This window comes from Scyliorhinus canicula, chromosome 13 (genome assembly GCF_902713615.1).
Source record: "Scyliorhinus canicula chromosome 13, sScyCan1.1, whole genome shotgun sequence".
In the NCBI taxonomy this organism is placed as follows: domain Eukaryota; kingdom Metazoa; phylum Chordata; class Chondrichthyes; order Carcharhiniformes; family Scyliorhinidae; genus Scyliorhinus; species Scyliorhinus canicula.
This window is the reverse complement of record NC_052158.1, coordinates 90,028,277-90,053,650: the sequence shown is the minus strand read 5'-3', so window position 1 is coordinate 90,053,650 and position 25,374 is coordinate 90,028,277. Positions and strand designations below refer to the sequence as shown.

Here is a 25,374-nt window from a genome sequence, read left to right as displayed (position 1 = left end):
CGATAAGGTTCCACACCAGGGGCTGGATTCTCCCCTACCCGGCGTGACGGAGGGTCCCGGAGTAGGGGAGTGGCGCCAACCACTCGGGGGTCGGGCCTCCCAAAAGGTAGGGAATTCTCCCCACCTTTGGGGGCTAGCCCCGTGCCGGAGCGGTTGGCACCAGAAGACTGGCGCAACAAACCGGTGCCCCTGGTAGCGGGGCTGGCCGAAAGGCTTTCGCCAGTCGGCGCATGCGCCGGTGGTGACATCGGCGACCAGCTGCCGCTGACGTCACCACCGGTGCATGCGCAATGTGGGTTTCTCTTCCGCTTCCGCCATGGCGGAGGCCGCGGCGGCCGCGGAAGAGAAATAGTGCACCCAGGGCACTGGCCCGGAGTCTGAGCGGGGGGCCCCGATCGCGGGCCAGGCCACCATGGGGGTACCCCCCCGGGGTCCGATCACCCCCCCCCCCCCCCCCAGGACCCCGGGGGCCCGCTCGCGCCGCTGATCCCGCCGTTACAGAGGTGGTTCAAACCTCGGCGGCGGGAGAGGCCTCCCAGCGGCGGGACTTCGGCCCATCCGGGCCGGAGAATCACCGCAGGGGCCTCGCCGATTGGAGTGGCGAGATTCCTGCCGCCACCACTTCCCGGGTGGCGGAGAATCTCTGCCACGGCGGGGGCCGGAATTTCGGCGGCCCCAGGCGATTCTCCGACCCTGCTGGGGGCGGAGAATTGTGCCCCAGGTCAGTAAGCAAAATTTGTGCATGTGGAATTGGGGTAATATACCGGCATGGGTTGAGGATTTGTTAATGCGCAGGAAACGGATTAGGACTAAATGGCTAATTCTCCGGTTGGCTTGTAAGGGTCAGTGCTTTGGCCCCAGCTATTCGTAACTATATCAATGATTTGGATGTGTGGACCAAAATGCAATATTTCCAAATTTGCTGATGACTTAAAATGTGTTGGGAATGACAGTTGCGAGGAGCATGCAAAGAGGCTTCAAGGGGATTTAGACAGTCTTAAGTGAGTGTGCAAGGACATAGCAAATGGCAAAATGTGGAAATACGTGAAGGTATTCCACTTGGAGAGCAGAAATAGAGGATTTCCTAAATGGTGAGTGATCGAGAACTGTTCATGTCCAAAGAGACCAGATGTCCTTGTTCATAAGCCACTGAAAAATAACATGCAGGTGCAACAAGCAATTAGGAAGGCAAATGGAATGTTGGCCTTCGTTGCAAGAGCATTTGAATTCAGGAGTATGACAGTCTTACTGCAATTGTATAGGGCCTAGTTGAGATCACACCTGGAATTCTGGGCACAGGTGTGGTCTCCTTAACCAAGGAAGCATATACTTGGCATAGAGGGAGTGCAATGAATGTTCATCAGACTGATCCCTGGATGCAGAAATTGTCCTGTGAGGAGAGATTTTAGAGACTGGGCTTTATTCACTAGAGAGTTTAGAAGCATTAATAGATGACCTCCTCTGTTGAGTCCAGTTCATTGGACATGTCTCCAAGCTTTTTTTTTTGTTGTCTTGCATTTCTGTTGCTGTTTTTTCTTTCTTTTTTTGCCTTTTTTTATCTTCCTGTGATGGCTTTGAACGTGAGAGGTCAGGAAAGAACTGCAAAAATAATTTTTATTTTCAGAACCGCACTGTTTACATATCTGTTCTTCAACTTCCTGTGGGGATGTGTCATTGCAATGGCCCTATGGTAGGAAGGAATTGACATAGTATGCTGGACAACTGGTTTTCCATTGGTATGGTGCTAGGAATAGTATTTTAAGCATACAAAATTCTTACAGAGCTAAACAGGATAGATGCAGAACGGGTGTTTCCGTTTTCCAATTAAGGGACAATATAGTGTGACCAATTCACCTACCCTACACAGCTTTTGGGGTTATGGGGGGGGGGGGGGGGGGGGGGGGGGGGGGGGCGGGGGGCGGTGAGACCCACACAGACACTGGGAGATTGTGCAACTCCACATGAACAGTGACCCAGGGCCAGGATCGAAGCTGGGTCCTCCGAGCAGTGAGACAGCAGTGCTAATCACTGTGGAACCATGCTGTCCCAGAAAGGGTATTTCCATTGGCTGGAGGGGTTCTAGAACCTGGGGACAATGGGCGAGATTCTCTGGCCTCCCATGGCATGTTTTCCGGCAGTGCGAGGTGCCCCCCCCCCCCCCCCCCCCCCCCGTTGGCCTGCGGCAGGATCTTCTGATCCTGCTGCTGTCAATGGAAATTCCTCTTGAATCCAACCCATGCCGCCGGTAAATCCGAGGTGCCAGTGTGCCACGGAAGATTCTGCTGATGTGAACAGCCGGAAGATCTCCCCCGTAGTCTCAGAATAAGGGGCAGGCTATTTAGAACTGAGATGAGGAGGAATTGTTTCACACAGGGCTGTGCCCTTGGGCTGAGTTTATTCAAGGCAGAAATACATATTTTTCTAGATGTTGAAAACTTTAAAAGTTGTGAGGGTAGTGTAGGAAAATGGCTTTGAGATAGAAGATCAACCATGATTTCTTTGATTGGTGGAGCAGTTTTGAGCAGCCAAATGGCCTACTCCTATATTTCCAAAATGATCTCCCCATGCACATGTTTCTGGACTCCGGTTTGTAGGTGAAGAAAAAAAACTATCTTCTTGTCCCTTAACCACCACCGGGGATTTGTGTGCTCTTTGAAGAGTTGAGATTGCCTTTAATTGGTGGTAGATTTAGGTTCTTGATTTTTGCAGCAGAGGAAACTGTTGTAGCATTCTAGACTGGATTTGAAAGTCTAATCCATCATGTCACCCTGCTTTCCTTTTTTGTTTTTTAACTGATGAATTAGAAATTTTCTTCATACTGAGGATGTATATGTTCACTGTATTCTGTCATTGAATAACCTTTTCTTCTTTAAAAACCCTATTGTTTTGTTGAAAGGTAACAAATCTAAATGTCTAAATTGCACTTTGTACTAATTGCTTTAACCTGATGTGTTTACTGCTGAATAATTCGATACTTGTGCTAGTTAACCCACTTTCTTGTCTGATGCTGCTCATCATAAATGAACAGTGCCGAACTGGCTTGAAGCCTGTTCGTGGCGAGGCATTGTAGATGCAGCGCATTTTACTTTGTGAATTTTCCAATAGTGATGCTCAAAAGGATGTGATCACCCGGCTGCTTGAACAATGATTCCAGTTGATTGGACATGTCTCCAAGCATTTGTTTCTTGCTGTGTTGCATTTCCATAGTAGTTTCTGTTCCTTTTTTTTTTATCTTCCTGAGATGGCTTTGTCGGTGAGAGGTCAGGGGAAGAACTGCAAAAATAATTTTTTATCATCAGAGCCATGCTGTCTTGCAATTAGGTTTAGCAGTCTGATGATGTGTCATTGCAATGACACTGTGTGGTAGGAAGGGATTGACATTATATGCTGAACAACTGGGTTTCCATTGGTCTGGTGCTAGGAATAGTATTTGTACATTAAAATGAAAAGTCAGCTGTTGTAGTTCTAATTTATGCAACCAAAAATGAGAACTAAACCTGAACCAATATTGCTCAACATCTAATAATTTTGAAAAATTGCTTTTCCGACAAATTTTACTTGCATAAAAATTGCTGCATGCTTAGCTTTCATTCACTTTTAATAGTCTTTAACTTGGGCATTAACAATAATTTTTCACTGATGCATTTAACATTACCTTGACTTGCTCTTGGCTTTTTGGTTCAATCCTCAGACATTGGGTAATGTGTTCTTGCCCTGCTGCGAGACGGAGTATGTAATCTACACTAATAGTATATTATGAAAGGAATGGTGTGAAATGTAAACCTGAGACCCTCACCACTGTCTTTCAGGTAGATTTAAAAGATCCCGTGACAATTTTTCCCTACTGATGCACCATGGTTACATCTGTGCCATCTACAAAATGTACTGCAGCAATTTGCCAAGACTTCTTTGTCGACACTTTCCAAACCCACAACCTCTACACCGTTCTTTATAATGTTCAGTAGGGAGAACTTTCTTCCATTCCTGAGAACATGGAAAGCTCATTTTATGATTCTGTCCACTTTTCCATTAGTGAGTTAAACTGAGGCAAAAATACTCTTGTGCAGTACATCGTGTAATGGCACACAAACGTAGCTTCCACAAGTTTGTTTAATGACGATTAACATTTCATAATAGTGACTTTTTCTTTCCCATTCCAGCACATCAGAACCGTATTTCAGCCGTGATATTTTCGCCAGAGTCTGAATGGGTTATAAGCACAGGACATGACAAATACCTCAGCTGGATGTGTACCAGGAGTGGATGTCTACGGGGAAGACACTGTTTTGGTGCATGGGCTTCCTGCTTACAGTATCCTTTACCCTGATTCTCTTTTGGACACCGAGACAAATAGATCAGTATCAAGGTTGGTCAATGAGATATTCTGGAAGAAGAGTAAGGTATTCATTTTCATGCGGTTTGCTTAACATCTGATCCTGTGGGTGGGATTTTCTGGTCTCACACCCCCCCCCCCCAAACCGGAAATTCCTGCCGGAGGTCAGCCAACCTTTTAAATGGTCCATCAAACTTTTCCGTCCCACCCACTACTGTTGCTGCGGTAGGCGGGGATGGAAAATTAACCCCACATCTCTGCTACATGGCGTGCAATGTGATGGAAACTGAGCTTTTTGCTCCGTAATATTTCAGAATTGATTTTTCCTCAATTTTGTTTTAACTAGGTGAGAGTTCAGAATTCCAGAAGATGCTCTACTTCAGAAAGTATTTTTTTTGTACTCCTTCTTGTCTGGAGAATCTGTCGGAAAGTTATCCTTGAGCAGTTAACAAATATTGGGCATGGTCTACGCGCCACATCGTGCCCGGATAGGAGTGCAATGCGGCCATTAAATGCTGAGAGAAGCCTCCCGTGGACTTCCCGGCAGCCAGTACACCTCGCGAGAACTATCCAAACCTCGCAAGGGATTGCGATCACGATCCTGCCCACAATGGACGTGAGCAAGCCTGGCACACACCTAAGTCAGTTTCAAACCCCCATTGGCTGCCTCACCCAGGATCTGCCAGGCTCCCAGCATTTAATGACCAGGGCATGCTGTTCAGTACTGATGCATACAAAGGTGGACCAGGCAGGATGGCACTCGGGGATCTCCCGCGCCATCTGAGGCCCCTGGGTGGTCGGGGTCAAGGACAGAGCAGCATGACTCCCTGGTAATGGTGCCTGGGTGGCACTGTAAAGCTGGAAGGAGCACTGTCTTGGTGCTGGGGTGGCAGTGCTTGGGTGGCACTGCCAAGAGTCGGGGCCTAGGGTGCCATGCCCATGAAAGGAGGGTGGAGGGGGATATGACTGGTTGGGGTGGGGGAGTGCCAGGTTGGTATGAAGGGACTTCTGGAATGCTGGGGGTGTGTGTGTGTGGGGGGGGGGGGGGGGGGGGAGAAAGAGTGGAGGTGAATAGTGGGGGGTCCTGAAATGGGGCACAGGAAGGCCTAAAAATGGGTGGCCGCTCTGCGACCCCATTGCGAGATGTCATCATTTGGGAGGGTGTGGAGTAATGTCCATGTGTGTGGGGTGGCATTGCCCATGGGTGGGGTGATCCCAACCCCTCCTGGAGATTTTCACACCCTTTCAAAAGGGTTGCCCAATTTCTTGAGGAACCGGCCTGGCCAGTGAGTTCAGCTCCCTAGTGATGGAAATAATTCTAAGTGTGGGCTTGACTGGGGACAAACTCCACGTAGCCCAAAAAAGTGACTTAAGTGTGGTTAGATGGTGTTGGGGAGTTCTCCCACAGAGCCAGCAGGAACCCCCCAGCAAAACCTACCACATATGAGACACTTCCATTAGATTGTGCCAATTAAAAGGAACAGCCTTTGTCATTGCTGTAAGCATACTCTCAGTTCAAAATGTATTAGTGCTTCAATAAGAAGATATTTTGATATAAATTCATCTTGAGTACAGTATTACTACGAAGTAGGCATTAGAAAATTGGCAGTCATTTTGCATTCTGGCCTTTTTAGTTTAAAATCATTCTTTTGTTATGTTTCTGTTGTATTGGGTGAAGAATGGCATCAGCTTTTATTCTTTTTAACTCACGATTTATTCAGATATGATGTAGAAACAAGCCATGCATTTGTGGGTGATTACTCCGGACAGATCACGTTATTAAAGCTGGAACAGAATTCTTGCAGTATCATTTCAGCATTAAAAGGACATGAAGGTGATGTGTACATACTTGCTGCACCTGCTGGATGCTGTCTAACAGTGCTTCATGTCTCTCTGTCAATGATTCCACTCATTACTAGGTACCACTAGCCATCCCTTCAATCACATTTGACAACACATTGTGTTTTCAAATAATCTGGGACCCAATCAAGTTGCAGAGCTATCTCTAATATTATTTCTGATCAGTTGTAGATCATTTCTCCCAATTTAGATTTTTGGCTCAGCCGATCCTATACCTCTAAATTTCCTAATGGAATTGGGGAAATAAATCACATTTGTAAATAAATCTACCCATTCTATATCATACACTCAACCAAACAATTCTTTTCTTCCTTATAAAGGCTTGGCCTCCTTGAATCTGCACCCTGTTAATATTATTACATCGAATGAACAGCAGAGAAACAGGCCATTCAGCCCTACCAGCCCATGCTGCAGATTTTGCTCCACCAAACAGTACAGGAAGATAGCGCTGGTGGGAATGGCCAGAAAGCTTTGACCACTGTCTCCCTCAGCCACTGCTGAAATCTTCATCCACGCCTTTGTTACCACTGGACATAATGATTCCAATGCTGTCCTAGTCAGCCTCGCATCTTCCACCCTCTGTAAACTTCAGCTCATGCCTGTATCCTAATTTGCACCAAGTTCTAGTAACGTATCACCCCGTGCTTGTTGACCTACAGTGACTCCCAATTGCGCAGTGTCTTAATTTTAAGATTTTCACCCGTATTTTCAAATCAATCCCTACATCTGTGATCTCCTGGAGTCCTACAACCATCCAAGATATCTTGCTCCTCAAAAGTTTGACCTCAACATTGCTGACTTTAATCACTGTGGCATTGGCATCTAGATTCCTGAGCCCTGGAGGCCTTCCCTAAACCTCTTTCCCCCTCTCTTTAAGAAGTTTCTCAAAATATCTTTAACTAAGTTTTTGCTCATCTGCCCTAATAGTATCTTAGTGTCAAATTTTGTTGGGTAACACTTGTTAAGTGCCTTGGAATGATCAGCTATATTCAGCAACCATATAAATGCATGTGGATGTTGTTGCAATGCTCCAGTCTTCTGGAAAAAAACTTCCGTACCTAATGAGAGTTGGAAGATTTTAGCACCAGTCTCCAAAATGTCCACTCTTGCTTCCCTCAGCAACTGAAGTTACATCCCTTTGAATCTTGTGAACTTCTTATGTATTACTCTGCACTTAATATGAACAGGATATTCCGTTCTGATCTGGAGATGCTTGATACTGATGCTTCTACGTCAATTGTGGAAGTGAGTTCCATTTTCATGCGCTAATGGGTCCTCCTCCCCCACGCACGGAACCTCAACCTGAATAAAACACTGCACTAAGAATAATGTGTGTATTATATTGATATACTCTGTGGCGAATGATTTTCATACTTTATTACAGGAAGTCTGCATTTGTGGTGTGTATTATTCCTCTGCTCTTTGTTCGAACAGGCAGTATAGGAGCTCTTTGGTGGGATCCTGTCCATCGACTACTGTTTTCCGGAGCATCTGACCACAGCGTTATCATGTGGGACATTGGTGGGATGAAAGGCAGGACCTTACTGCTTCAGGGTCACCAGTAAGTAAACCGTCATATTCATGTTACTCTCACACCTTTTGTGTGTTACTGAAAACATCTGTGACATCTCTCTCTGATTTAAACATTCAAATTTAATCCTATTCCTAAAATGTTGTTAGCTCCTTCTGTCTGTATTAATTAGCTGACATTCCAAATTAGCTATGGTTTGAATTTTAGTTTATTTCAAACCGATCATTCTTTTTTTTTTAGTAAATACTTTTATTAGAATTTTCCAGTTTTAACAATTAGACAAAAAATAAAAACACAACTTTACAGAGTGAGACGTTTCTTATGTACAATTTACATGTACCCCTTTCATCGCCCCCTCCCCCCATTGATAGTCGGGCTCTATCTTGGCCCCTTCTTTCGCCATGGGTATTGTATTTTTATAACTTTCTTCCGTTTTTGTGGTTGTTGCTGTTACCACTATGGCTTCGCTGGAGGGGGCTCTCTGCAACCCCTCCTCCCTTGCTCTTTTCCCAGGTCCCTTCCTGATACTTCGCGGGGTTCCTTCCTGGCTGCCTCCCCTCCCCCCCCCCTTCCCCCGTTCTGTGTGATCCTATCTGTCCTCATTGATCCTCCCCCCTTTGTTCCAAATCACTATTGGCTTCGAATAGGTCTTGGAACAGGCTGGTGAATGACCCCTATGCTTTTGTGGAAGCCGCCATCCGATCCTGTATTTGATCTTCTCCAGATGGAGAAATTCCGACGCGTCTGCCAACCAGTTTGCAGCTGTGGGTGGTGTTGTTGATCACCATTTGAGCAGCATCCCCCAGCTTGAGATTAAGGAAACAAAAGTCAGGGCTCTCTTCTGCCACTCTCTGTCACAGCTCCACCCTGACCCCCACAACCTTGGAAATTGCCTCAAAGAAAACGGTTCAGAACCCAACAAGTCAGGGGGAGGCCCAGAACAAGTGGGTGTGGTTGGCCAGGCCTCTCTGGCACCGTTCGCAACTATCCTCCACCTCTGGGAAGAATCTGCGCATTCGGGTTCTAGTCAGGTGGGCTCTGTGCACCACTTTGAACTGCATGAAGCTTAGCCTAGCACAGGAGGAGGTGGAGTTGGCTGTACTCTGATTCGCTCCAGTATCCCCAGCCCACTTCCATCTCCAGTTCGTCCTCCCATTTCCATCAGCCTCGTTCAAGTAGTCTTGCCCTATCCAGTAACTGTCCATAGAAGTTCCCAACGTTTTCCCCCCCTCCCCTCCTTACTATTAGTTCCTCTAGAATTGTGTCTCTTGGGACCCTGGGATACCTTGCCGTCACATTGTGGAGAAAGTGCTTAATTTGGAGGTGCGCGGGTGCGCGTGTTCATGTCCTGTCGGAAGTTCCAGCTCTTCTGTCAGTTTGCCCAAGGTCTCGAGTCTGTCCCCTATGTAAAAGTCCCGAACTGCTAGCATCCCCGTTTCTCCCCTCCCCCCGTCCTGTCTCCATTTTGTAAAGGTGGAGTCGTGCATGGCTCGTGGGAATTTGTGGTTGCCGCAGATGGAGGCCAAGGGGGACATCTCGGTTAGACCCAGATGCTGCCTCATTTGGTTCCACATCTTCAGTGAGGCTACCACCACTGGGCAAGATGTGTACTTTGTCAGGGGGACTGGGAGCATTGCTGTGGAGAGGGCCTGGAAGATCGTTCTCTTGCAGGAGGACTCCTCCAACCTCAGCTATTCCATGCTGGGTTCATGTATCCATACCCTCACCCTCTGTGCCGTAGCTGCCCAGTGGGTAGTATCGTAGATTCAGCAGGCTCAGACCCCCCCCATATTTTTCCTCCCCCATTCGGGTTCACCGGGAATGCCTCGCTCTTGCCCAGGTTGGGTTTGTAGCCCAAAAACACTCCGAACCCTTCCTGGAGCTGCATGATTGCTTTCAGGCCGTTCTGTGGGTCCAAGACGTAGAGGAGCAGGTCATCCGCATAGAGCGACTCTCTGCCTCCCCTCTGAATGTCCTTACAGTTTTTTGCCTCTCGCGGAGCGATTGCCAGGGGTTCAATTGCCAGTGCGACTAGGAGCGGGGACCATGGACATCCTGCCTTGTGCCTCTTGTGCAGCTGGAAATATTCAGAGCTGGTGGTGTTTGTCCGAATGCTCGCCTTGGGTGTTGTACAGGAGTTTCACCCATGAGGTGAACCCTGCTCTAGCCCAAACAGCTCCAATACCTCAAAGAGGTACTTTTCTGCGTCCCGGGAGATGATCACCACCGATGTTCTTTCCCCGGATTGCGTCATTATTACATTCAGCAGCCGCCTGATGTTCGCAGTTAGCTGCCTAACCTTTTTTATAAAAAAAAAACAAAAAAAAACGTCTGGTCCTCTGCAACCACCTCCTGTATGCAGTTCTCCAGTCTCTTGGCCAGGACTTCAGCGAGTACCTTCATCTACGTTGAGCAGTGAACTGAGTCTGTATGATCCGCATTCCGTCAGGTCTTTGTCTTTTTTGGGGTATGTCTGCGAACATATCCCTTGGGTGTGGTGCCAGGGCTGGTGCAAATCTTTTATAGAAGTCCACCATTGGGTTCCAGCGTCTTCCCCGCCTGCATGGAGCTGATACTCTCCATGATCTCTCCCAATCCTATTGGTGCTTCCAGTTCCCCCCACCTATCGTCCCCAACGACTGGTATGTCCAGTCTATCGAGGAACTGTTTCATCTCCGCGCCCCAGTTTGGGGGCCCTGAGGTGTACAGCCCTTGGTCGAAGGTCTTGAACGCTCGGTTGAGTTTGTAGCCCGAAAAGGCTCTAAACTCTTCCAGGAGTTGCAAGATTGCTTTCAGGCCATTCTGTAGGTCCGAGACGTAAAGGAGCAGGTCGTCCGCATAGAGCAACACTCTGTGCTCAGTTACCAGTCTGCCTCTGCTATTCTTCACCTGGACTATCTCTGTCTCCTGGCTGCCTGCTTTTTCAGCTGGTGAGCCACTGTGGCCAACCTTTCCTCTGTGTTCCAAGAAGGTCCCTCGTGACTGGCGGAGTTGGTGCAGTAATTTCCTGGTGGATAGCAGCTAAGTTTATTTGTATCCTTTTTCCTCTCCACCAGAAGCTCTACGGTCAGGGACTTGGGGTACTTTCTGTCGACCTCCAGAATGGAGTAGATCAATTGTTGCCTGGCCTCCCTCTCTTCCCTGTCTCTAGGCACCTTGCAGGCTATAAACTCTCCCCTAATCACAGCCTTCAGTGCCTCCCAGAACGTGGAAGGTGAGACTTCCCCGTTCTGGTTATTGGTAGCTGTGATGTTTTCTGGCAGAAGACCTTGTCGGCCAAGAGGTCCATGTCCAGCCTCCATGTGGTGTGTTGGGCATGGCCCACCTCCAACCTCCCATCCATGTAATGTGGAGTGTGGTTGGAGATTACTATCGTGGAGTATTCAACCCTTTCTGTTCCTCGAAGCACTGATTTTACCACTGCAAAGAAATCTGTCCTTGAGTTCCTTGTCACCGGGCTGTAGAAACCGCCATGGGTCCACTGATCTGGTCCTGAATGCTCCCGGTTTCCTAGCCATGCCTGTCTTTTTCCCTTTTCTGGGGTTTGATCGGTCCGTCGAGTCTTGTACACAGTTGAAGTCGTCGCACACGCCCCCACGCGATCAGTCGGTGTGTGTCAATGTCGGGGATTTCCGCCACGGTCTTCTTTTATAAAGTCTATGTAGTCCCAGTTGGACGCGTACACATTTACCAGAACTACCGGTTCCCCATACCGGACACCGCTGACCATGACGTACTGTTCCACCTTGGTCCGTAACCGTCTTTGTCGCTATAAATCTCTTGCTAATCGGTATGGCTACTCCCCTCGTCCCGTTACATGAGTGATACGTCTGTCCCACCCAGCCCTTCCTTACCCGCAGTCACCCGACATTCCAGGTGATAATCCTGGTGGGAATTTTTGTCTCCCGCTCCTGCGGGATTAGCCATACTCGCGTGGTAGACGTGCCCCTGCACTCCGGGGTTTCCCTTTTGTTAAGGGGCCGTCCACAATGGCCATGGTCGCCATTCTCGCCATGAAGCCGGGCCCCTGCACTCCGGGTTTCCCTTTGTCCTGGGGGCACCCAACATGGCCGCCAACTCTTTATATGCCACGTGGGTTTGTCCGTGCACTCAGGGTCTCCCTTTGTCCAGCGACCCTCCAAAGTGGCTGCTTGCGGTGCTATCTTGTTTCCTCAGTCTGTCCCTCACCTGAAAAAGCCAACTCTTTTTTTTTTTTTTTCCCCCATCCCGTTCCTTCCCTGATGGGAGGTGTGCCATGCCCCCCCCCCCCCCCCCCCCCCCTGCTAGTCCATCTTCCTGTGCTAGCTATCACTGCTAGTGTGGTGGCTCCCCTCGCAGGGCTGGTCTAGCCCCTAGCTTATGCCCACTGATTGTCTGCTTTCTCTGCCTGTACCCTCCACCTGCATCCTCCACCTGCATTTCCCTGTCCTCGCTCTCTCCTGTGACTCGGTCTTTTTTGATCCAAGCGAGGCAGCACAGTTCCGCGCAATGAGTCCCTATTTCTTTAGCGATCCTCCTCTCATCAGCCTTCATCGTTGCCTCTCCATGTCCCTTGTCCAGGCCGTTGGTCTGCACGAATGTGTTTCTCAATGCTGGGGTATTGAAAGAGTGCTCTTTGTTCTGGTACGTGACCCAGAGCCTGGCTGGGAATAGCATACCAAATCGCACCCCGTTCTTGTACAGGGCCGACTTCGCTTGGTAAAACTCAGCCGTGCGTTTTGCCAGATCTTCCCCAATATCCTGGTAAACTCGGATTTTGTGCCCTTCCCAGATGCTCGCTCTAGTCTGTCTTGCCTACGCAGGTAATCCTCTGATTGGTGCAGATTCCTGCTGATCACACTCGGCTGCTCCCCCGCCTTGGGTTTCGGCCTGAGCGATCTGTTGTGTTTTGGGGGTTGGGGAAGCTGTTGCTGCTGACTAGGTTACCCAGCATTTGGGCAAAGTAGCCCGTAGGGTCTCTGCCCTCGATGCCTTCTGGCAGGCCCATAATCAGAATATTCTGTCATTGGGACCTGTATTCTTGGTCCTTGACTTTCCCCTTGGGCCGTCAATCAACCTTTTCACTTCCGTTTCCAGGGCAATGATCCTGTCGCTCTGGTCTGTCGAGACTCTCTCCAGGTCATGGATCGTCCTCTTTTGTGCTTCCAATTTCTTCCCCAACCCGTCTATTTTCTTTTGTATGGTGAACATCGCTTTCGTCAGCTCCTTCATGAGCAAGGTCTTCCATCCATCACCAGGTGGTGGGTGGAGAGGTAGATGCCCTGGTCGATGGTCTCCCTCTCTCCTGGGTGGCCGGGGCCCCCTTGCCTCTTGGGTCCACCAGTTCATCCGCCTGCTGCTCGTGGCCCTTTCCGCCACCTACTGTCCCTTCGACCCCTTGAGCTCCTGTTCACTGTCATTTTTATGTGGTTGCTTTCTTTTCACCATTGAGGATAATTAGCCTTCATATTTTGGGGCAAAATTCACCTAAAAGTGGCAATTTGGATCTGGTCTGGAGGAGAGTAACCTGATGAGAGTAACCTCAGCACATCACCGTTATCGGAAGTCGATTCTTTTTCTTTGTCATGTGAGAGTATCTTTTAAGAAATGGGTGTTTAAGAAATGTACCTTTAAGAAATGAGTGTTTATCAATGATGCCAAGAGTCTGGGTGGAGCTGGGCTGTCTGTCAGTTTTTGTACTTTCATTTTAGGCTGTTTGCTGCAGGGTGTGTTTTAGTTTTGTTTTCAGAGCTGGATAGCTGCAGTCACAGCCAGAAGGTGCATGAATCTCTCTCTGTAATCTAACGACTGTAAATCAATCCTGGTAATTTTAAACTAATAACAATGGTGACTTTAACCTGATGTGCTTCTGGTAAAAGGTGTTTTAAGTCGTATGGATGTTAAAAGGAAAGCTTAAAGGATTATTTAGTGTTGTATTCTTTGGGGGTTGTATTTGACTTGATGGTTGCTAAGATGTTCACTGTATGTTTTAAAAAGGTTAACTTGAGTTCATAGAATGAACATTTATTTGCTTTAAAAAAATACTTCTCCATTTCTGCTGTACTACACCTGTAGAGTGGGCTGTGTGCTCCCCATAGCACAATCTATTAAAAGTTGTGGGTCAGGTGAACTCCGTGCTTCACTTTGGGGTTCTCTAAACCCTGGCTCATAACTTCTTTTACACACATTTCATGCAAATATTTGGCAAAGCCTTTTATTCGCCATTGTAGATTACATTGCATTACAAGTGAAAGTGATATATTTGATGTATTTTAATATTTGTCTGAATTTGTCAAGACCTTTCATGAAGATGGTGCTGCGTTATATTACAATTATTTTTTATTTCCTGTACAAAAAGCTGATTTCAGTTAAAGTTGGCAATGTTTGCCGAAATCTAGTTTATATCCCTGTGTATTAGGAAATTGGAGTATATGATGCCTCAATAGGGAAATAAGTTACATTTCCCCATTTGAGATGGGAAAAACTGCCTGAAGGGAAGAAGCTTGAAAAACTAAATCAATTCTCAACATTCAAAGCCCCAGTAGCTGGGAGGTGACACTGGGAGCAGTTTGCGAAGAGGGTACCTTGTTGTTTTTAGCTGGGGGAATTGTTTATTATGCCAGAATCGTAAGCAGATGAGATATTAGCTTGGAATGCGACAACGCAAAACAAATCCTGATGGCTCAGTGTCAAGTGCACCACTGGCGAGATAATGAACTCCACAAACTAAATGGGTATGGTTTTCATCCCATGTCTATGTAAAGTTGGCAATAATAGTTCAATTTACATAACATGTTTTCATGGCAGAAATAATTTACACAAATTAATTTTGAAGCATATTGAATTTTCTGGAAAAGCGCACACCAATTGGCATTAATACATTTGGCTTTTAATGTGTTTTGAATTAACAAAGGAAGAAAAATCATCAGAGTTTTGTTTTCATTGTGATTGAGGGACTCCTGTTGGAAGCGTTTCCAACAGAGGAAAGCTGATTAAAACTCTGGGGTGAGATTTTAACTCAAAAACCCCGTTCATTTGCAACAAAGTTCAAATCTGGCCCATAATGATGCTTTTTGATCTAATTCCTGATTTAACCCCCCCCCCCCCCCCCCCCCCCCCCCCTACATGCTTGAATTATGTAAACCCTGAAGATGTGAAATGAATCCACAAAGCCATTTCAGGTTAGTGTATCTGTCCTCTGACTTTCTGGCGTCCAGGACTCTTCCCTCTGTTCCGCACACAGCTCTTCACCGCCACTTTTCTTTTAAATCCACCCCTGACCAATTTTTTGATCACTCCTAATATTTCTCATAACCTAAACATCCTTCTAATTTTGGTACATCCTGCAAGACACGTTGGGATGTTTTTCTACATTTAAAGGCAGTATAATTGCTAACTGAATTATTTTATGATTGCTTTCTACTGTTGTAATGGCTTCCAGTAACTAGCATGTTTGGCAGGATATGGTGTTTTTAGTCATCAGTGAAAAAATTTGGATGAACCAAATCTTTCAACCACTTCTTGACTTGCCAATCTCAAATTCGATTGGAAAAAGCAAGTCACTCTCTACTGCTCCTGCCAAAATTCCTAACAGGGCTGACATTAAGCTCGTCATCTTGCCTGTCCTTCTTACTTTTCCATTTTAAAATTGTTTACCCTTTCCTTACCACGATGATCCATCTCCTTTCCAGGCCACAAATTCTGGCATCATACATTTTAATGGGTGATATATTTATGGAGTAACATTAACGGTCGCCATAACCTTAAGAGCTACAAACATTTTGTTCAATGTCTGGTGTGGTTGCGATGGCATCCTTTAACAAGGAGTGGTTGTGTCAGAGGAGTAATACTTCAATTGATTGTTGTTCCTTGTGTAATGACATTGACTTGTGCCTTGCATGCCCTGCCTGTATACCCAAAGGTGGATGGTCTTTCTCTTCAACCCCTCCACCAACCTTTAATAACTGGGCATCCTTTCAAATGCGGCCATTGGAATCGTTGAGATTGAATAGCTAGAGGCCATTCATCCTATTGGGCTTCTGCCTTCATTGTCAGTCTCTCCAAAACAGTTAAATGGCCAACTTCTGTGGTTCGCATACTTTAAATCTACATTGTCATAGAATTGTGAAAGTCGCCATAGTCCCAGAGGACTATCAGCTGCTCTCCCTTTGTGTGAGAGAGAGAGCTGACTGGTGGTGATTTAACCTGAGGGTCACCACACCTCAGGCGAGGGACAAGGTTAAGAAGGCAGGGGCTTCATGGTAACCTCAGCTGGTACAGGAATTGAACCCGAGCAGTTGGCATCACTCTGCATCACAAACCAGCCAACTGAGATAACCTCTGCACAAAAATTATTGTATTTTTACCTTGATCATTTTAACCCAATTTATTAATTTAATGGAAATATAAAGCATATGATTGTAAAGCTGAACTTACTGAATTTAGGTTCATGTTTTAAATGGGTATTTATCTTTTTCGTTTCAGGATAAATTATCCTTTTCACTATTCAAAGATAAATCTTCAGTGCACAAACAAAAAACCTCTGAAATGATTTTTACATTTAAAATACTGGTTTGGAACTTTAGTGAAAATAACTTTGGCCCACTTGCTGGGTATGATCCAAAAGTGCAGGGTCGGGATTCTCCCCTACCCGGCGGGGCAGGGGGTCCTGGCGTGTTGGAGTGGCATGAACCACTCTGGGCGTCGCCCCAAAAGGAATTCTCCGCACCTTTAGGGGCCAAGCCCTCACATTGAGGGGCTAGGCACACGCCGGAGTGGTTCCCACTCCGCCGGCTGGCGTGAACGGCCTTTGGCGCCACGCCAGCTGGGGACGAAAGGACTTCGCCGGCCGGCATAAGTCCGCGCACGCGCCGGTGCGTCTGTGGCTGCTGGCGTCATACCGGCGCAGGGGAGGGGGTCTCTTCCGCCTCCGCCATGGCCTTCACCATGGCGGGGGCGGAAGAAAAAGTGTGCCTCCATGGCACAGGCCCACCCGCCGATCGGTGGGCCAGGCCATCGTGGGGGCACACCCCAGGGTCAGATCCCCTTTCCCCCCCCCCCCCCCCCCCCAGGACCCCGGAGCCCGCCCGCGCCGCCAATCCCGCCGGTAAGAGAGGTGGTTTAAACCACGCTGGCGGGAGAGACCTGTCAGCGGCGGGACTTCAGCCCATCGCGGGCCGGTGAATCGCCGAGGGGGGCCTGCCGACCGGTGCGGGGGGGCCCGCCGACTGGCGCGGCGTAATTCCCGCCCCCGCTGAATCTTGGGGGGGGGGGTGGGGTGGGGGGCGGAGAATTCTGGATACGGCAGGGGCGGGATTGACGCCGGCCCCGGGCGATTCTCCAACCCCCCCGAGGGGTCGGAGAATTCCGCCCCAGATTACTAAACAGGGCTCCTGCAAGAAATTAATATAGGAAGGTGATTTGGTTTTCTAAAACTGGACCTTCAATTAATGGAAATACATTAATATAACCATCAAATGTGTTACTACTTATTTCAAAATGAATTTTCAGTCCGTTCTTCAGGAAACAAGTTATATTTCCTCTCTCCGCGTTTTTCCGAAATAAAACAACTACCATGTCTGCCCTAATTAGACCACTTTTAACCAAAAATGTTAACACCTGTAAAGTTAGTTATGATGTTGAGTGTTATTATTAAGAAAGTCTTTTCATTTTTTATCATCTAGCACACGGATCTGTAAAATAATCCCATTGAAATCTGTGATCTTAAAGAAAATCCAGGCAAAATTCTCGTGAAAGCGTTATTGACTGGTTGACTGTGATAGACAGGTAGACAGCTTATGTAAAAGGAACTATGAGCAAACATAAGCCGAGTCTGCTTTTACTTCAGCTGTACTCCCAAGTAACTGAGCAAAGTAATCTTGTGGAATTCTTAAAAGTAAAATGTCTACGGACATTTGAATGAGAAGCAACAGGCTTAAGTTTTGGACAGAAGCCCTTCAGCAGAATTTGAATGGGTTGGGTGGGACTGATTTAAAACTACTGAGAACTGTATGCAAAGATAAGGAGTATATAGATCAACTAATATTTCATAAGGAGGTAGCTCTGTATTCTTGATCTTTATAGGTTCATCTTCACATCACCTCTACCTTTGTTCAGATCAGCCATATCAACTTGAACTTCTAGCTACATACAAGTGTGTATCTTTGAAAATGTTAATTGGTAATTCTGGAGTGTCCTCCTGTGGTCCCTTTTAAGCACAAACGCTGATTTTTGCATTGGAGTTGTACAACAGGTGGAAGAGACCCATAAAGGGGCCTTATTTCAGGCTTTATTTATTTTATGTGCCCCTGCCTTTGAACATGCCAGCGGGGGAAGCTGGAAAATTCACCGCTTTGAACTTTGTATTTTTTCAGGTGGGGACTTATGCAACTTGAGGTCTTGTCCTGTTTTAATTTCAATTCTGTGATGTAAAATATAGTGCATTTATTTTCTCGATATGAGGACTTTCTTTTTGTAAAATTGGATGTGTTTCTAACATTCTGAATCTTGCTTGTATTCATGTTTAATATCATCCTCTCTAGATTCTGAATTATCTTTGTATTTCCAATTGACTAAATTGATTTTGATGTTTCAACTTGGAAAATAATTGATTTTATGATATTAAACCTACTGAGAATGCATCAGACTGTTTCATCCAGTTAACTAATTGGTTGATTGCTAACCCTCTTAACGCAAAGGTTGTTGCTGAAATGATGCAGTCTTTGTATCATAGGCATAAAAGTCTGTTTATAGAAGTTACTGATAAAATAAATAACTGCTAGGATTCTCTGGCTGTTTACATAATCAACGGGATTCTCTGATCCTGTTGGGTGGTTTCAGTGGGAATACCTATCGACAGTGGGAAGGGCCAGAGAATCTCCCCGCCAGAGAACTCTTCCCACCAGCGCGCACCACTCCCCACCAGTGACAAACATGCAGTTGGGAGGCTGCAGCTGGGAGGCCTGTGAATCCTGCCCAAGGTGTTTTGGGGCAAATTCTTTGGTCTGGATGGAGATCGGTGACTAAAGAGACCTTCATTTTTAGCAGAAAGGGAAATGTATAATCATAAGTGCTATATTTGATTCACAATTGTTTTTAATGTCTGATTACGACTGGCAAAAGCTGCTTTAACAGTAAATGGAATTCAGCAGATGCATATTTTAGTAATGTGGGTTCCATGTTTAACAGATTTCTGATTTGTTTACAGTGACAAAGTGCAATCTCTGCGTTACTTGCAGTTAACACGGCAGCTGATTTCCTGTGCTGCTGATGGAGGTATTGTAGTTTGGAATATGGATGTCCAGAGAGAAGAGGTAATGAACTTTAGTGTTTCTTCAAACATTGACATCGGACATGATTCAGCGCACTTGAGTTGAAGTCTGCTCAATGGCATGTTTAGTGGGTGCTTCTCGGTGTCTTGCTGTTCAACGGCACTTTGCTGTTTTTTTTTTTTGGCTTTGGGCAAATTCTCTCTGCTGAGGCCACCATTTTGGAAGGCAGCCCTGATTTGCGCCCTCCCCCCACCCACTCCAGGGGCCAACCCTGGCGATGTCAACCTGGCACCCAGGCATGGTGGTGCCAGGCTGGCAGTGCCAAGGATCCTGGGTGTCACACTGCCCTTTCCCCGACCACCCAGGGGTCCCCAATGGCCTGGGAGAACCCCCAGCCCCCCAGGTGCCATTACGACTGGTCCACATACTGGACGATTTCGGTGAACGTATATTTAAATGAGTTGTACGGCTCATTTAAATATGCTGATCTGGATCGCACTCGATTGAGGGCAAAATCCAGATTGCGACGTCTCACGAGATTCCATGGACTCGTCCTGGCATAAGCCTGGCATGCCCATCGTATAAAATGCTCTGTTGCACCTCGTCACTTTTCGAAATTGTATTAATTCAAAATGAGCAGATGTTGACCTTCATGACTATAACCTATCTAAAGTTGGACTAAATATGACCAGTATATTCATCACCCAGTTGGGTCATAATAGTGGCTAAATGTTCCTAAATAAATGTACCCTTTAATGTAATTACTGTGTGGAACTTTACTTCTATTGTTTGTTACTCCATGGTGCTCCATATTGTGCCAGTAAAACTAGTCTAACATATAACAGTTACAGAATAATCCTTTCAAATATTCATTGTAATTTTATGGTAATATGAACAATATCCACAACAGTTCCATGGCTCACTAATGAAAGTATTCATGTCTGGGGTTAAAAAAAAGGCCTGCAATTTTAACAGTGTGATTTTTCAGGAGTAGGCAATTTCACCTCCTTAGTGCCAGTTTGTGAAATAGTGAGGAGCAACAAAATGTCCTCCTGTGCTTAGATTTGTTTCATTAAGGATTATCATGTCTGCACACAAGCTTTAGATCTAGGGAACAATTATATCCAGTTCTTCCACTTGGGGAAGTGTGACAAATATATTGGGCAAGTTTGAAAACATTAAAGCCAATCCATTGTGCCTCATGACATATATCAAGGAACGTTGAAGTTGATGAGGGAAGAAGTAGCTAAGGTATTGTTGATCTTTATGACTGCGAGTGTAGCTCCATCAGATTGGAAGCAAAAAGATACTTAGATTTTCAAAAGGCCGATGTTTCTGAGCTGGGCAACAATAAATCTATTGCCCTAGCGTTTTTATACTAGACCAAATTATGGAAATTATACTGTTTGATTATTATATATTTACGTCTCTAGCCTACTAAACCCTCTAGCCTACTCTCTAGCCTACTTCCCATACTGGCCTCCCCGAACAGGTGCCGGAATGTGACGACTAGGGGCTTTTCACTGTAACTTCACTGAAGGCTACTTGTGACAATAAGTTATTATTATTATTATTATTATTATTATTATTATTATTATTATTATTATTATTAAACAAGAGACCATTGATTTAGATTTAAAAATGAATGATCATGCTTCCCAAATGCCTTCAATTTCCTTGTGGGCTTCAGTGATGAATTAGGTAAAAATAATGACATTAAAACAGGCTAGGCTGAACCAGTTGGTGTTCATGTTCCAGCTTGTCATGTACCCGTGCACCCACACAATTCCCATATCACTTTATTTCCTTCTCGTTCATTCACCTACCTAACCTATTTTAAATATTACCCTTATCCCAGCTTCCATCATTAACTCCAGTAGTGTATTCCACAGCCTCGCTAACCTCTGCTTAGCAACTAATTCTCCTGGCCTCAGTCCTGAATCACTCGCGTTTAATCTTCCATGTACATTACCCAGTTTTAGACCTCTTCATTGCTGAAAATAATCTGTTGCTATTCAACAACTGTGGCTCATCCTTTCATTGTTTCAAACATCTCTATCAAATCACCCTGTAACTTTTGTCTGTTTTTCAATAAGAAATGGGCACACTTTTTCAAGGCAGGTATTTTCTCATCCTGAGCAATATTGTGAATCTGTGCTGTCTCCTCTGGAAGTGGACTGTGATTTTGAAATATTTTTTGAACTTTCAGAAGGATTTCTACCTCATTATTAATTGAGTTGATGGCCATGAAAATAAAAGAGAAATTGGCTAAAATGTAGGAATCTTGTTCTAGTGAAGGGTGTCACCTCTGACTGCAAGGAGCTGTTTGAGTGACGTTCCACAGGAATCTGTGCGTGCATCTATGCTTTTTGTTTTTTAAATAAAAGACCCAAATACTGATAAATTTAGATATTAAAATAGAAAGGGTAGTTGAAACAAAAGGGTGTGCCTTAAAATTTATAGAAAACCAAGGCAAAAAGGATCATTCAATAATTTAAAATGCCAGAAACACTCAACAAGTTGGACAGCATATGTGGAGAGAGAAAGTTATTAAAGTCAATCACCTTTCTGATTTATCCATCCACAATTCTCATACATTGACTCCGGTGACGACTCCTTTACTCTCCACTGCCTCTTCACTTCTTCTTATACGTAACATTAAACACCTTTTTCTCCTTCCTTGGTAGAAACCTTTCATTAGCCCTTAATTTCCTTCTTAACATCTGGCAGTTTGACCCATTTTGTTTCCAAGAAGTAATTGATTACCCACCCAACCCAAGCACCTAGCTTCTCTGGGAACATATTCCAAATGTGCACCATCTTGTGGGTGGAAAAAAATATTTTCTAACCAAGACTTGTGCATTTTATGTTAATGTTGTCCAGTCTTGTCCTTCTATATAACCAGCTTATTGAAACCTATCTATGGCCTTCCACTATTAAATGATTATGTCATGTTCTCCTCTGTCAGCTTTCCACCAAAGAATGAGCACAGTAAATGAAGAAAGGGACCTGGCGATGATAAATTCAGCACTGGTATATCCAATTTTAACTGGGTTAATTAGAACTCCACTTGACTTCCGGGTGTTGGTTGCCCTGGTTACAGATTTATCTCTCAGCCTATCTCACTGCATGACCAAATTTGTTCAATTCTGGAACAGAGGTACTCTGAAAACAAACATATTTGACTTAAACTTGTTTTTAAGTTTATATATTACTCATCCAATTTGCAGTTCATAATTCAGCATTCTTCTTATGTAATGTTTAACATTGCCCTTCGCAAGGAGAGTGTGAACCTCCGTACCCAAATAAAGGCATGCCCTGGGGTTGACCAGTAATCCTGTGTTGATGTTTCTGACTTACCACCTGGTTTCTTCTGTACGATGACTTCTTCAAACTTTAACAACACATTTGCTTCGTCACTTCATTCTTCCCAATCTTTGCTTTTAACCATTCTCAAGGTTGTTTGCTTACTATGTTTCAGCAGTTCATTATTTTGAAGAGTTAATAACAACAGATGTTTGTTCTCCACAGATCAAAAACAAAATGTTTTAAGTTCTGATCAGCAGTGCCCTTGTTAAAATTTTACATGATTCTACTTTATCAATGATGTCCCTGGTTTTCAGCCACATTGACTTCAACTAGCCTGGGAACATAACATTTTACTATATAACTTAATCTGGCATGAGTATTTAACCCATTCCATGCAGTTCAGTCTCTCAAAACATGGTTAACATAGTAATGGTGGTACACACCACTGGCAATGTCTAACAAAAATTCTCATCAAATGCTGGTATATGTGGTTAGAAAAGTGTTAGTGATTGAGCATTGAGAACGATTCAAGTTTAAGGAGAATGGTTGATGGACAAGATTGAGTGAGCTTGCTCTCTGCAGCTGAGAGAACAGCGGCAGAATGTTTTTGGCTGTTGAGCGGGCGGCACTGTGGCACAGTCGTTAGCACTGCTGTGCCACGGCGCCGAGGACCCGGGTTCGATCCCAGCCCCGGGTCACTGTCCGTGCAGAGTTTGCACATTATCCACATGAGTCTCAACCCCACAACCCAAAGATGTGCAGGATAGGTGGATTGGCCACGTTAAATTGCCCCTTAATTGGAAAATTAAACAAAAATAGAATGTTCTTGCTGTTCTCAGTGTTATTTCAGTGCAACATTGGAACAAGCAACTTTTTGAAGTCGGAAAATGGAGCAGCAGTTATGTCTGCCAGTTTTCTAACATTAGATTCTACTGAATTCCCTCATTGTTTTTGCCCTTTTATCCCCCCCACCCCCCAACAATTCATGCATTGAATACAAATATAAACTTAACCAGGGCATTAACTGAGGATGTCATGTTATGAAACAGCAATGGTAAAACAATAGATCTTGTCCTGAATTTTCTTTTAACTTTTGATTGTTGCTTCATAGGCTCCACAATGGCAGGAAAGTGATTCATGTCAAAACTGTAAACAGCCGTTCTTCTGGAATATAAAACAGATGTGGGATACAAAGAGTCTTGGTTTGAGACAGGTATGTGGTATAGCTCGTCATAAATCTAAAATATTCAACAGCTTAATCAGATATGTAACACTGTATCTACTTGTATAGACATATTTGCAGGGGAGACTGTGACATAGTGATATTGTTAACCCAGAGTCCCAGGTCTGGGGACCAGAGTTCAAATCCCACCATTTGAATTCAATACAAATCTGGAATTAAAAGTCTAATGATGACCATGAAGCCACTGTTATTGTCGTAAAAACCCATCTGATTCTAGGGAAGGAAATCTCCATCCTATTCTGGCCTACATACGACTCTAGATCCACAGCAATGTGGTTGACTTTTAAAATGGCCGAACAAGCCACTCAGTTCAAGGGCAATTAGGAATGGGTAATAAATGCTGGCCCAGTCAATGATGCCCATATCCAGTGAATAAAAAAAATATTTCTGCAAACACAAAAATACTGAATGTGGGCTACATATACCCTTTGCCATTTTTGAGTAGTTGAGGGCTGCTTCTTCATGGTTCCAAAGTTTAAGGGCCCATCACTTGTCCTCAACCACTTGAGATTGTTTTGGGTCGTCTTCTCTCCGAAACACATTGACCAGCAAGTGTGAAGGTGAATTGCTGAAAGAATAGTCTGTAGCTGTTGTGCGTGTGTGTGTGGGTGATTGCACGCATTGACATAAATGTGCAACAGTGAAATACATTTAAACTGGAGGGTAATTTTGCACTTAATGTTAGAAAGTATCAAGATGATTGGATAACTGCACAGTCTCATGATCATTCATATTAAATTATATGAACACGGTGCAAGGGGAAGAGGTAGTTTTGATTGTCTCTCAAGCTTTACACATCGTACTCATGCAAAGTTATAGTCGGTTCTGTAATCGTGGGCTGAGTTGTCAGGTCATTGACATTTTTCTCGAAATATTCCCTATCATGTGGGGTGGCATTCATCCCGGACCATAGGAAGATTATAGTACTAATGAGAGGTCTCCCATCACTGCAAATGGGAAAACCAATAGGTGACTACAATAAAGAGATTGTAGATGAGTGCTCACAAGCCTGGTGACGCAATTCATCATCCTAACCCATACAACATACAATTCAAGATTTGGGGAAATAAAAACTAAGGAGTGGGAGGAACTCTTCAGTGGCTGGAGTCAGGAGTCCTACTTCGCACAAAAGAAGATAGTTCTAGTCGTTGGAGATCAATCATCTCAGTTCCAGGATATTGCTGCAGCAGTTTTTCAAGGCAATATGTGAGGCCAACCATCTTTAGCTACTTCATCAATGGCCTTCCCGTGAACATTCAGCCAAAAGAGGGGCTGTTTGGTGATGAGTACACCGTATTGGTTTTATATATAACCCCTCCAGGGTTGACACAGTCATACCTTCCTACAACAAGATACAGACAATATTCAGGCTTTAGCTGACAAGTGGCTAGTTACTTTTGTGCCAGACAAGTGTTGTACAATGACCATCTCCAATGAACAGAGTTTAACCACTCTACCATGACATTCAAGTAGCACTACCATCACTGGAGCCCCCATATCAACATCCTAGGATCACCACTGATTGAAAGCTTAATTGGACTAGCCACACAAATACTCTGTATACAAGAACAATCCAACACTTGCAGGGAATAACTCATCTGCTGACATCCCGAAGCCTGTGCACTCTCTACAAGTCATGTATGATGGTACACTCAACTTGTCTGGACGAGTGCGCTCTGACCATACTTTAGAAACGTGACACTATCCAATCTAAAGCAGAACTCTGAATTGCACTTCATCATCGACCAGCTTAAATATTCACTCCCTGCACCACAGATGCACAGTGACTGCAGTGTGTACTATCTACAAGAAGCACTACATTTCAACAAGTCTCCTCCAACAGCACCAC

The 25,374-nt window shown here is 45.1% G+C and overlaps 1 protein-coding gene across 1 annotated transcript in view; it reads left to right on the top strand.

The window, feature by feature from the left end:
* The window catches only part of wdfy1 (WD repeat and FYVE domain containing 1), a 73,277-nt gene that overhangs the window by 24,951 nt on the left and 22,952 nt on the right, over positions 1 to 25,374 (top strand). The window contains exons 5-9 of the mRNA XM_038815025.1: positions 4,161 to 4,311; positions 6,055 to 6,167; positions 7,628 to 7,754; positions 18,910 to 19,015; positions 23,394 to 23,495. Of these exons, the coding sequence (XP_038670953.1) occupies positions 4,161 to 4,311; positions 6,055 to 6,167; positions 7,628 to 7,754; positions 18,910 to 19,015; positions 23,394 to 23,495 (599 nt within the window). The remainder of the gene's footprint in view (positions 1 to 4,160; positions 4,312 to 6,054; positions 6,168 to 7,627; positions 7,755 to 18,909; positions 19,016 to 23,393; positions 23,496 to 25,374) is intronic.